Below are 13,227 nucleotides of genomic sequence, written 5' to 3'. Positions count from 1 at the left end.
TAATAATATCTATTTACATCACAAACAGAAACAAATACCTACTAAGCTTAGATTTGAATATTTCACACATTGAATAGATTTCTTTAAATGACCTGTAACTATACTTCTATTGCAATATTATTAAGTTTTTATCTGAGATCTCTAAACCACACTTCAACATCCTGCTTTTCCAATAACCAATTCTTCAGAAAAAACTTGAAACTTCTCGGATTTTTTTGCTGCCTTATGCTAATTGGAATTTCATTGTATACTTTTGGGGCTATAAATAAATAAAAACGTTTAAAGATTTCTTTGTGTGGTCTTGGTCTGGTTAAATTACTTGCGGATCGGAGATAATATTCGCGGTTAGCAACGTTCACTTGTCCACTTCTAAAAAAGAAAATTGACAATACTTTGAAGAAATACAGATACCTTAGTGGTAGAAATCCCCATTTTCTGAAAATTGGCAAAGAGCTAAATAATCTTGGTTTTTTGTCTATGGTCCTCAATATGTATTTTTGCCCGGTGACAAGAGGTTTAATGTTATTAAAATAAGCTCCTCCCCATACCGCTATTCCATATTGTAGTCTACTGTTTACGAGTGCATAGTACAGCGATTCCATGACATATTCGGGGCATAAATTTCTTATATAGTAAAATTTTCTGCATACACACGTAAGTTCCCTCTTCAATTTAATTATTTGTTGGTTCCAAGTAAGCTTGGAATCAATTATAATACCTAGATTGGGGTGCTTCTGAAATCTTTTCACATGTGCAGTTTATTGGACTATCACATTCATTTGAATGAAATGATATATTCATTAAATCATTTCCTTCAGGCCTCAGCTTGTGGACAATTATGTGGGATTTACTGGCATTCAGTTCTAGGGCGTTCACCTGCAGCCATAAATTCAATTTCTTCAAATCTTCACTAATCATCTGAGCCAACTGACCCCTATCATCTGCACTGTAACTCAGTGCTGTGTCGTCGGCAAAGGCTGTGACAGATCCCTCAAAGTTGCCGTTACAAAGATCATTAACATACACAAGGAACAGCTCAGCTGATAGACCGGACCCCTGAGGCAGACCTACCCCTGTATCTATAAGTTTTAGCTCGCTTAGCGAATCCCCAATCCTTACCTGTTGTGACCTATTACTTAGAAAGCTTTTAAACCAATTATTACATACACCTCTAACTCCTGAGTCTTGCAATTTTCCCAACAATATATCGTGATTCACAGTATCATACGCTTTTCGGATATCCAAATAGAGGCCGGCACATTTCTTATTATTGTTTATTCCATTATATATTTCAGAGATAAATTTAAGCATGGCGTCCTCTGTACTTAGTCCTTTTTGAAACCCGAATTGATTTTTGCTGAAAAAACTGTGTTTGGTTAGAAAGCTTACTAATCTTATCCTGACAACTTTCTCTAGGATTTTTGCAAATACTGAGAGAAGAGCGATAGGTCGGTAGTTGTTTGGATTTTCTTTATCCCCAGATTTGAAAATTGGTACTACAATTGCATTTTTTTGGATACACACCAGTCTCCAAACTGAGGTTATATATGTGAGCAAGGGTGCTAGAGATCGATTTTATTACATTTTTAATTAGCTCAATTCTTATATTATCATAGCCTGGAGATTTTCTGGATTTCATTGAGAGTACAATTCCTTCTATCTCTAAATTAGTTATTGGTGTGAAAAACATTGAATGGTAATGGTGAATTGGTTTGTCAAAAAGCATTTTATAACTGTTATAATCGTTGATATTTAGCTTTTTTGTATTCTTAGCGCTGTATATACTGATAAAGTGATTATTAAGCTCATTTGCAATTAGATTCTCGTTTAGGAGAGTCTCTCCATTTGTTGCTCTCATTTTTTTAACTGGCTCTCTCCTGTTATTTTCTCCTAATAGCGTATTCACTACTTTCCAAGTCTCCTTAGAGTTTCCCCTCAAATTGTTTAGAGTCTCGCGAAAATATTTATTTTTGGATTCCTGTATTTCTTTCTTGAGTTTATCCCTGTATGTTATATGGTTGTTTTGTGGTTTTTTGTATAAGCGATTTTTAACTGTTATTCGGTTTAGCAAGTAGGGAGTGAGCCATGGTTTATGTGGTGGTTAAATATTTTCCTTTTATTACTTTCTCCTGTACATGCTATTTCCAAACACTCACTGAAAATTTCTAGAAATTTATCCAGAGCTAAATCTACGTCTGAAAGATCGAGGACACATTTCCAGTTAATTTTATTTAATTTATTGGCGAGAATTTCAACGTTTATTTTTTTCTGCTTTTCATTGTGATTAGTATTGGGTGAATGATTTATTCGCTTCTTAATCATTTTCTCAAAATAAAACTCTATAGCATAATGATCAGTGATTAGTAAATTCTTTATAATTGTGGAGGGATTGAAAGAATTCCTTGTTGTTACGTATCTAAACCATAAGTGATCGATGCATGAAGTTGATATGTTGGTTACTCTAGTCGGTTCGTTAACATAAGATGTAAACCCATAACTTGACATAATGAATTGGTATTCATCTGATACTCGATTACTATCAAGCAGATCAATATTTATGTCACCTGTTATGATAGAATTATCATTATCTAACTTATCTAATACAGTTTTTATCTCTTTGAAGAACTCATCTACAGGTATATTGTGAAATCTATACACAGCGATAAGGCTTATTTCGACATTACCAAAAATAAAGTCAACTTTTAAGGCATCTACAGAGATTAGAACTATCTTATCGGCTATTGCTGTTATTTCTTTATTCACATAAACCGCTACTCCACCTGCTCTATAATTGTCATTGCAATTTGTAAAACAATTGTATCCATCTATTGGGTAAAGTTCAGACTCATCACTATATATCCAAATCTCTGTTAAAATTATACACTGCGGTTTTTTTGCATAACTTTCAAGCTCAATTAAAAAAAGGTCAAAGTTTTCTCTTAAGCTTCTTATGTTTTGTACTAAACAGAATAGTTCATTAAGGTCGGTCATTTATTTTTAACTTTCGTGGATTTTTCAAAAATTAGTAAACTTTTATTAAATAAACTAGTACATTTGTAATCATTATAGTTTGCTTATATCACTTACTGAACTCAATGAGATTACCGGTTGACCCTCAGATTTTCGCATCAAAATTTTTCCGTTCCTAATCCAGAGATACTTGTAGTCCTTTTCTTTCTTGGCTGCTCTCGCCAGCGCTAGCACCTTCCTGTTCTCCGGCGACAGACTCTCGTTGAGGTACAGCGGGATGTCTGTTGGTAGGTCCATGTGTCGCGTTGAAAAGTTCCTCATCACCCTCCTTCGCTTTAACAGCTCCTCCTTATCGATCCTTCTAGTCAGTTTTATTATAATTGGTGGCACTTTATCTTTTTCACGAGTTGGAAGACGGTGACAATTGTCTATTTGCAGGTCGGTTATTGTATGTCCCAAAGCTTTGCTAACAGATTTCACAACACCAAGCAGATCCTCATTTTCCTCCTGAGGGAAATTATGGAGCTCCAGACAGTTCGATCTTGTATATTGCTGAATATCAGAGATGGCACGACGCAGTTCTTCATTTTCCTTTTTTAGTGCTATTATTTCGGTAGATTGTGTCTCAATTTTATCCAGGCACACCTTGAGTTGACTTTCTTGTTTTTTCACTTTCTCGAGTACATCACCGACAGATTCGTGACACGATTGTATAGAATCTCCTAAGCTCTTCTCCACACTTTTAATGTTCTCTGACACATTAGTGAGCATTTGCGCTAACTTCTCCAAGGTGATTTGTCCCTCTTTGATTGGCGTATCCATAGACATGCTGAGTCTCTTGTTTCTGGTGCATCCATCACATCTCCACGATTTACCACTTTCAATTAGAAATTTGATTTCCTCTACTTTCATACTCACGCAGTTTCCATGGAACTGATTGTTACAGTCTATGCACTTCACTTCAGAGTTGTTTGCACCTCTCACCGACTTATTGCACATACCACACGACATTTCACACGAATTATTATTTTAAATAAGTTCACAAATTATTTTTAAAACAGAGTTATACAATATTCCGCACGCAAAAAGAGAGAACACGCACTTCAGCTGAGAAGGGTTTTTCGGAGGTCAAAGCTTGGCTTGACAATCATACTCTAACCTTAAATTATAAAAAGTCTTCCTTTATTACTTTTACACAAAATACTGCAACTCAACCATTGAATCAAATAATTTTGAAAAGTCACAAGAATAGCTGTAACGGACTAGGTTCAGGCTGTGACTGCCCTTCACTGGAGAACTCGAAGTCTGTTAAATACCTGGGAGTAATGATTGACCAACATCTAAGATGGGATACTCATATTCAGTCATTATGTCATAAAGCCAAATATCTTATACAAAAATTTTATAGAATTATCCTCTTGAAACTACCACAGCTTGCCAAAATGACCTATTTCGCTTATGCTCAATCTGTTCTGCAATACGGGATAAGAGTCTGGGGAGGCGCAGCTGAACGACACATTGGTAAGGTTTTCAACATACAAAAACATATAATAAAAATTGCACTTAACAATCCGCGGCTCTACCCGACCAGAACACTTTTCGAGGAAAGCAAAATACTATCAATCAAACAGCTCTATTTAAAAAACCTAGCATTATACGTGGTAAAAAATAAAAATTTATTTAATATCCGGTATACTCCATACCATACACGTCGAGTTTTTAGATCTTCTGACATGACTGAAACAAATCTTAGTGTTTGTAGGATGCAATTTCCTTATAGGTGTGATAAGCTTGTGAATATAATTCCCCAAACCTTGTTTGCAAATTCTCCACCAAATAAACTAAAGATTGAAACCATAAATTGGATCAAAGCATCCACTGACTTCTCTGGTAACATAAGATAGTATTTTTGTGATTTGGATCGTTCTCACTGCTTTCTCCACTATATCAGAGCCCTAAGTTTTTCTAGCCCAATATTATCATTCGAGCTTACCGTACTCTAAAACAGCTTTATGCTTTTCTCATTTGCGTTCCTGTTGTGCTGTCTAGCCTAGCGATGTTTAAAATGTATAACTCCACTTTGAAGATTCTTCTACCTGCTTTTCAATTCCATTATTTACTACTTTTTTTGTATGTATTTTTTATCTCCTACTTTTTAATCCTACTTTATTTCATATTATTTTATGCCACTTTGTTTATAAATTTTTTGTAATCTATTTCTTTTTGAAGCTCACGAACGGACGTAAGTCTTGTGAGCTCCACATTCTATTTCTTGTAATAATTTTTGTATGTACATTGTCAATTTGATTTTCTATGTTGTACAAGAGATGAATGAATAAACTTGAATAAACTTGAGTACTTATTGAATAGGCTAGCAATGAATATTCATTGACTTGTATCTTCATGAATTTGAGTAGAATTTTAAAACCAAATTTATGCTTTCAAAACCAAGAATAGTCGAAAGAAATAAGCGAATCAAGCCAATCGACATGATATCAATGATTAATTTAGGCATTTGAATGGGAATCTCAAGCATTCAGTGACTGGAGATATTGATTAAATCGATGAAAACTCACGATTGGTGCAGGAATCAATGGACTCAGTTCTCATTGGTGATCGCTGTTCGCTGGCAGTGGGCACAGTCTCTCTCTTCTGCTGATCCACAGCTAAGCGCGCCTTTTTCGCCGTTTCGAATTGATCCAACCATTCCCTCTGCAAAATAAACAGCCTTTCAACAAAATATATAAAAAAACTGTCCACTAGACGTCTGAACCAATAAATCCGTAAATAACATATTTATTTGATAAATGATGGTTGATTGATTGGTCTTCGTCGATGAAGAGAACGAAAATTAGGGTCCTAGAATGAACGCTCATTAATACCAAAATAATATAGATATCTCAATATTAAACATTTTAAATTCTGTCTACAATATATACTCAAAAATATTGATGATTGAATAGTTAAAATTTTCCATTCAGTCTACTTATATACAATTGGAGTAACACTTGCCTAGCTTTCGATTGAAAACCATCATTATCAAAGATTTTCCTAATGAAAAATGAATACTATTTAAATACAAACAGGTTTACAATAATAAATTAAACAAGACATATCGAACTTTATCAGCAAAATATCATACACATTAAGGCGATGTTCATTCATCAAAATGATTCAATGATAGCGATTGACAAATGAAAAATGAACTTGAGTTTCCGATTGATAATCTTAGCTTGAAATAACACAATTTTTAATAGTTTCTTTCCAAATCCAATATTCAATTTTGTCGAGTTTGTCAATCTTTCTACAAATGAATATAATAAATAAATAAATGAAGTCTCACAAGTCACTACATTCTTCAAATTGAACCGTAATCAATTAATGCAAAATATATATAGTCCAGTCAAGGAAAGGTTATAGAGGGAAAAATTGGGAAGGAAAATTTTGACGCTGCAGTTCTGTTTAGGGTAGTAAGGTGGTAAACATATCAAAATTCCCCACCCCTACCCCTTGTCTAAGGGGGTGGGGGTGGTTTGAAGGTACCATTTTATGCAATGAAAATTTCACCGCCTACATTGAAGCTGAAAAATGAAAGGAAAACTTGGAATAGTGAAATAATACATCATTTCAAAGAGAATTCAATGCCCTACAACCTACGATGAGCATCAGTTTTTATGATGCATTGTTGGAGAGTTAATAAGCCCTGAAAAAGCAAAAAATTGGATAAAAGCCTATTATTTCAATAATTATACACCTTCAAGAGCCAATACCTCGGGAACTGTTGGGAATATCATAAATTTCACTGAACAAAAGGTGTAGAGAATTTATCAAGCTTCAAGCTTTTTGAACAGTTAGTTATGTCGGTTGAACGCATTGTTCTCAAGATATGAGCGTGGAAGCAAAACGCTGAAAAATGCATCTTTTAAACCACCCTCATCCTCTTAGCACATGAGTTAGGATTGGGGACTTTTGATATGTTCTCCTCCTAACTAGTCTCAACAAAGCTGCAAAGTCAAAAATTTTGTTTAAAACATTCCGTCCAAATTCCTTTGTCAATTGGTCTATTGTTGAAAAAATGGAGATTTCACACTCAACACTAAAGCTGCTGCAAAAGGTGTAGAGAAATTCGTAAAAGTGTGAAATTATACATCAAATTGAAGAGAATATAATGCTGTATAAGCTCATAATCAACATGAATTTTTCCCATCGATTTTTAAAAAGTTATAAGAGCAAAAATAGGAAAAATTGTTGGTAAACGTGTTTTTTTTCAAAAATGTCACACCTTCAAGAGCAGATATCTCGAAAACTAGAGGAGATATAAAAAAAGTTGTAGGATGAATATTGTAGGAAATTACGTAATCTTCAATTTGTTATATGATAGTCAAGTCCTTAAGATTCATGTTTTTTTAGTTTTATGCGAGAAACCATAGAATGGTACCTTCAAACCACCCCCACCCCCTTAGCGCAGGGGGTAGGGGTAGGGACTTTTGATATGTTTACCTCCTTACTACCCTTAACAGAGCCGTGGGGTCAAAAATTGTCTTCAAAACATTTCCTTCTATACCCTTTTTTTGAGCATTCATTGCATGGACTCATAGTCGTACCAGTCGTTTCACATTCAAAGGACTTTAAGATAACACAAATAATATAAAATTGCTGATAATGCTTGTTAAATTGAAAATATAATTCGTCACGATTGGGGCAATTTTCAGTTTTTTGATAAACTGATGATTTACCAATTAATCAATTTTACTACTCACAGACAACTCTTAGCACACAACGTAAATAATATAATTCTAGGATAATTAGGTGTTTACCTTGGATTGATTATTGGTGCATTGAAATACTCTGGAATCGGGGAAGGCGAGGAGTTTGAAAGCATGGCGGATGCTGCCAAGGTCTCGAACATTCACTACAGCCAGACTTCCAAGTTCATATTGAGTTTGAAACTTGTAACGTGCTGGCCCTCTCCTTTAATCAAATTATTCAACCAAATAATACAAAATTTAAAATAGCACATGTTAACACTTATATAAAGTAACTAAGTTATAAACAATTTAGAAAAAATACTGCTTTGCGAATAATAATCCATGCCACGTGTAGGCCTTTACATTGCATCAGAAAAACTATGTTTTTCTAATCAATAATCAATAATCTTTATTCTTGTCATCGAACATTACAAATGTTATAAACAAACGTCATGTGGAGATAAAACATAGCATTGCATATACTAACAATATATCGTACCGCTAACACATATAAACATAACATTAAACATGTACACAAAAAGAAGATTTTTATACAAATATAATATAAAACAGTCAGATGCTCACGTTATGACTTGGGTATTCGTCAATTGTATAAAAAGCCTGTTTTTTGAGCCATTGTGCTACTGTAGATATGAACTTTTTGTGGTAAATTTTTTATTGTTTTCGGTAATTTATTGAATAATAAGTATTGTTGATACTTATAGCTTTTGAATGTTTTTGCAGTCTGATGTATGGGGTAATTAGGTTATTCCTATTTCTAGTTCTATGTTCATGCTGATGGCTATGTCTTGTTAATAGAGTTAGGTTTTTTTTTAACACAGAATAAGGCTCAACTCACACTTACACGACTCAGGTCGAGAAGAGATTCGACTCTAGTCGAGAGCATGTGTTTCTAAATGGTGACACTCAGACCAGTCGATTCTAATCTCCGCGACGTCACCATTTGAAAGCACATGCTCTCGACTAGAGTCGAGTCTCTTCTCGGCCTGAGTCGCGTAAGTGTGAGTTGAGCCTTATTCGCAAAGCAGTTCTTGACCTGAGTCGCGTAAGTGTTAGTTGAGCCTAAGACTTAATATGCCAAATTATAATATGTAAAAAATGTTGAATTTATGTAACATTGACGAGATACCTTGGAAAAATAAAAGAGCTATAACCTGTTAGAGATCCATTCTGAGATTAGAAGTATATATCAGTACGCCTCTGGCAGTTGAATGAGTAACATCGATTGTTAACAGCTCCGTGTTATTAACCAGTTTTTTATCAATTTAAATCATTATGCAGTGTTCAAAATGTGACAGTGATGTTCCGGAACAGGACCTTATTTTTGTTGTGTTTGTAAAAAATATTTACATTTCGTGTGTGAACTTATTAACGAAAAAAACTTTCGTAAAATGTCAAATGACACTAGAAGTAAATGGAAATGTATAGTGTGTAAGTCGGTGGCAGTAGCGGGTAAACAGCAGAAGCAGATAAGCAGTGCAGACGGCGCCAGTGCGGGTGACAAAGCGGCATTGTCTACTGTGGTTGAGGCGGGGGTCGCGGTGTCAACACAGAGTGCCGCCGCTCCGTCTACCTTCACTTCTACTAGTAGTAGGCCTACAACTACTCTCTCACAGGCTGACCTTCAAGCGATCGGCCAAGTTGTTAAACAGCTGATTCAATCGGAGTTGCCGCCAGATTTCAAAACTGACTTCGCTGAGTTTAAAAAATCGATTCAATTCATTTCGGAGGAATTTGAAAGTTTCAAAAATGATTTAACATCCATCAAGCTGGAGAATGAAAAAATTAAAAAGGACAATGAAAAATTGAAAAGTGATAATGAAAAACTGAAAACAGATATTGCGGACCTACAATCTTACAGTCGTAGAGATAATATTGTGGTTACCGGAATAACAGAAACAAATAACGAATGTGTCAATGAGGTTTTTAATATGCTTTCAAAAACGATTGGAAGTGAGTTAACTGCTAGAGACATAAGTGTTGCTCATCGCCTTCCCAGTAAGAAGAAAGACAGCATCAAACCGATAGTAATTAAATTCGTACGTCGTCAAGATAAGATGTCATGGATGGGTCATTTTCGTCTAGCATCTTCGCAGGACAATAGTGGGGCTGGTATATCGATGAAAACTCACGATTGGTGCAGGAATCAATGGACTCAGTTCTCACTGGTGATCGCTGTTCGCTGGCAGTGGGCACAGTCTCTCTCTTCTGCTGATCCACAGCTAAGCGCGCCTTTTTCGCCGTTTCGAATTGATCCAACCATTCCCTCTGCAAAATAAACAGCCTTTCAACAAAATATATAAAAAAAAACTGTCCACTAGACGTCTGAACCAATAAATCCGTAAATAACATGATTATTTGATATGATGGTTGATTGATTGGTCTTCGTCGATGAAGAGAACGAAAATTAGGGTCCTAGAATGAACGCTCATTAATACCAAAATAATATAGATATCTCAATATTAAACATTTAAAATTCTGTCTACAATATATACTCAAAAATATTGATGATTGAATAGTTAAAATTTTCCATTCACTCTACTTATATACAATTGGAGTAACACTTGCCTAGCTTTCGATTGAAAACCATCATTATCAAATATTTTCCTAATGAAAAATGAATACTATTTAAATACAAACAGGTTTACAATAATAAATTAAACAAGACATATCGAACTTTATCAGCAAAATATCATACACATTAAGGCGATGTTCATTCATCAAAATGATTCAATGATAGCGATTGACAAATGAAAAATGAACTTGAGTTTCCGATTGATAATCTTAGCTTGAAATAACACAATTTTTAATAGTTTCTTTCCAAATCCAATATTCAATTTTGTCGAGTTTGTCAATCTTTCTACAAATGAATATAATAAATAAATAAATGAAGTCTCACAAGTCACTACATTCTTCAAATTGAACCGTAATCAATTAATGCAAAATATATATAGTCCAGTCAAGGAAAGGTTATAGAGGGAAAAATTGGGAAGGAAAATTTTGACGCTGCAGTTCTGTTTAGGGTAGTAAGGAGGTAAACATATCAAAATTCCCCACCCCTACCCATGGTGCTAAGGGGGTGGGGGTGGTTTGAAGGTACCATTTTATGCAATGAAAATTTCACCGCCTACATTGAAGCTGAAAAATGAAAGAAATGAAAGGAAAACTTGGAATAGTGAAATAATACATCATTTCAAAGAGAATTCAATGCCCTACAACCTACGATGAGCATCAGTTTTTATGATGCATTGTTGGAGAGTTAATAAGCCCTGAAAAAGCAAAAAATTGGATAAAAACCTATTATTTCAATAATTATACACCTTCAAGAGCGAATACCTCGGGAACTGTTGGGAATATCATAAAATTCCACTGAACAAAAGGTGTAGAGAATTTATCAAGCTTAAAGCTTTTTGAACAGTTAGTTATGTCGGTTGAACGCATTGTTCTCAAGATATGAGCGTGGAAGCAAAACGCTGAAAAATGCATCTTTTAAACCACCCTCATCCTCTTAGCACATGAGTTAGGAATGGGGACTTTTGATATGTTCTCCTCCTAACTAGTCTCAACAAAGCTGCAAAGTCAAAAATTTTGTTTAAAACATTCCGTCCAAATTCCTTTGTCAATTGGTCTATTGTTGAAAAAATGGAGATTTCACACTCAACACTAAAGCTGCTGCAAAAGGTGTAGAGAAATTCGTAAAAGTGTGAAATTATACATCAAATTGAAGAGAATATAATGCTGTATAAGCTCATAATCAACATGAATTTTTACCATCGATTTTTAAAAAGTTATAAGAGCAAAAATAGGAAAAATTGTTGGTAAACGTGTTTTTTTTTTCAAAAATGTCACACCTTCAAGAGCAGATATCTCGAAAACTAGAGGAGATATAAAAAAAGTTGTAGGCTGAATATTGTAGGAAATTATGTAATCTTCAATTTGTTATAGGCTATGATAGTCAAGTCCTTAAGATTCATGGTTTTTTAGTTTTATGCGAGAAACCATAGAATGGTACCTTCAAACCACCCCCACCCCCTTAGCGCAGGGGGTAGGGGTAGGGACTTTTGATATGTTTACCTCCTTACTACCCTTAACAGAGCCGTGGGGTCAAAAATTGTCTTCAAAACATTTCCTTCTATACCCTTTTTTTGAGCATTCATTGCCTGTACTCATAGTCGTACCAGTCGTTTCACATTCAAAGGACTTTAAGATAACACAAATAATATAAAATTGCTGATAATGCTTGTTAAATTGAAAATATAATTCGTCACGATTGGGGCAATTTTCAGTTTTTTGATAAACTGATGATTTACTAATTAATCAATTTTACTACTCACAGACAACTCTTAGCACACAACGTAAATAATATAATTCTAGGATAATTAGGTGTTTACCTTGGATTGATTATTGGTGCATTGAAATACTCTGGAATCGGGGAAGGCGAGGAGTTTGAAAGCATGGCGGATGCTGCCAAGGTCTCGAACATTCACTACAGCCAGACTTCCAAGTTCATATTGAGTTTGAAACTTGTAACGTGCTGGTCCTCTCCTTTAATCAAATTATTCAACCAAATAATACAAAATTTAAAATAGCACATTTTAACACTTATATAAAGTAACTAAGTTATAAACAATTTAGAAAAAAAAACTGCTTTGCGAATAATAATCCATGCCACGTGTAGGCCTTTACATTGCATCAGAAAAACTATGTTTTTCTAATCAATAATCTTTATTCTTGTCATCGAACATTACAAATGTTATAAACAAACGTCATGTGGAGATAAAACATAGCATTGCATATACTAACAATATATCGTACCGCTAACACATATAAACATAACATTAAACATGTACACATGTATACACATGTATACATATATACATATACAAATATAATATAAAACAGTCAGATGCTCACGTTATGACTTGGGTATTCGTCAATTGTACAAAAAGCCTGTTTTTTGAGCCATTGTGCTACTGTAGATATGAACTTTTTTGTGGTAAATTTTTTATTGTTGTCGGTAATTTATTGAATAATAAGTATTGTTGATACTTATAGCTTTTGAATCTTTTTTGCAGTCTGATGTATGGGGTAATTAGGTTATTCCTATTTCTAGTTCTATGTTCATGCTGATGGCTATGTCTTGTTAATAGAGTTAGGTTTTTTTTAACACAGAATAAGGCTCAACTCACACTTACACGACTCAGGTCGAGAAGAGATTCGACTCTAGTCGAGAGCATGTGTTTCTAAATGGTGACACTCAGACCAGTCGATTCTAATCTCCGCGACGTCACCATTTGAAAGCACATGCTCTCGACTAGAGTCGAGTCTCTTCTCGGCCTGAGTCGCGTAAGTGTGAGTTGAGCCTTATTCGCAAAGCAGTTCTTGACCTGAGTCGCGTAAGTGTTAGTTGAGCCTAAGACTTAATATGACAAATTATAATATGTAAAAAATGTTGAATTTATGTAACATTGACGAGATACCTTGGAAA

General features: G+C 34.6%; 2 protein-coding genes across 5 annotated transcripts in view; both read right to left on the bottom strand.

Annotated features, from left to right (window-relative positions):
- Positions 1–13,227, bottom strand: part of LOC111046811 (exocyst complex component 8) — a 35,516-nt gene that overhangs the window by 10,603 nt on the left and 11,686 nt on the right. For 2 of the 4 annotated variants that reach the window (XM_039427180.1, XM_039427181.1), the window contains exons 5-6: positions 12,131–12,284; positions 9,872–10,007 (exon numbers count right to left, since the gene is read on the bottom strand). In XM_039427180.1, coding sequence (XP_039283114.1) covers positions 9,872–10,007; positions 12,131–12,284 — 290 coding nt within the window. Of the gene's footprint in view, positions 1–5,546; positions 5,683–7,787; positions 7,942–9,871; positions 10,008–12,130; positions 12,285–13,227 lie in introns of all 4 variants that reach the window. The other 2 variants (XM_022332449.2, XM_039427182.1) reach the window with 1 other exon arrangement.
- On the bottom strand, positions 2,109–4,017 carry LOC111062685. Its single transcript, XM_022350378.2, has one exon. It carries the CDS (start codon positions 3,979–3,981, stop codon positions 3,064–3,066), a length of 918 nt encoding a protein of 305 aa, XP_022206070.2. The 5' UTR covers positions 3,982–4,017; the 3' UTR covers positions 2,109–3,063.

The sequence above is a fragment of the Nilaparvata lugens genome, chromosome 4 (assembly GCF_014356525.2).
Source record: "Nilaparvata lugens isolate BPH chromosome 4, ASM1435652v1, whole genome shotgun sequence".
NCBI lineage: Eukaryota > Metazoa > Arthropoda > Insecta > Hemiptera > Delphacidae > Nilaparvata > Nilaparvata lugens.
The sequence above is the reverse complement of the archived record's forward strand: the minus strand, read 5'-3'. Positions and strand labels throughout refer to the sequence as shown.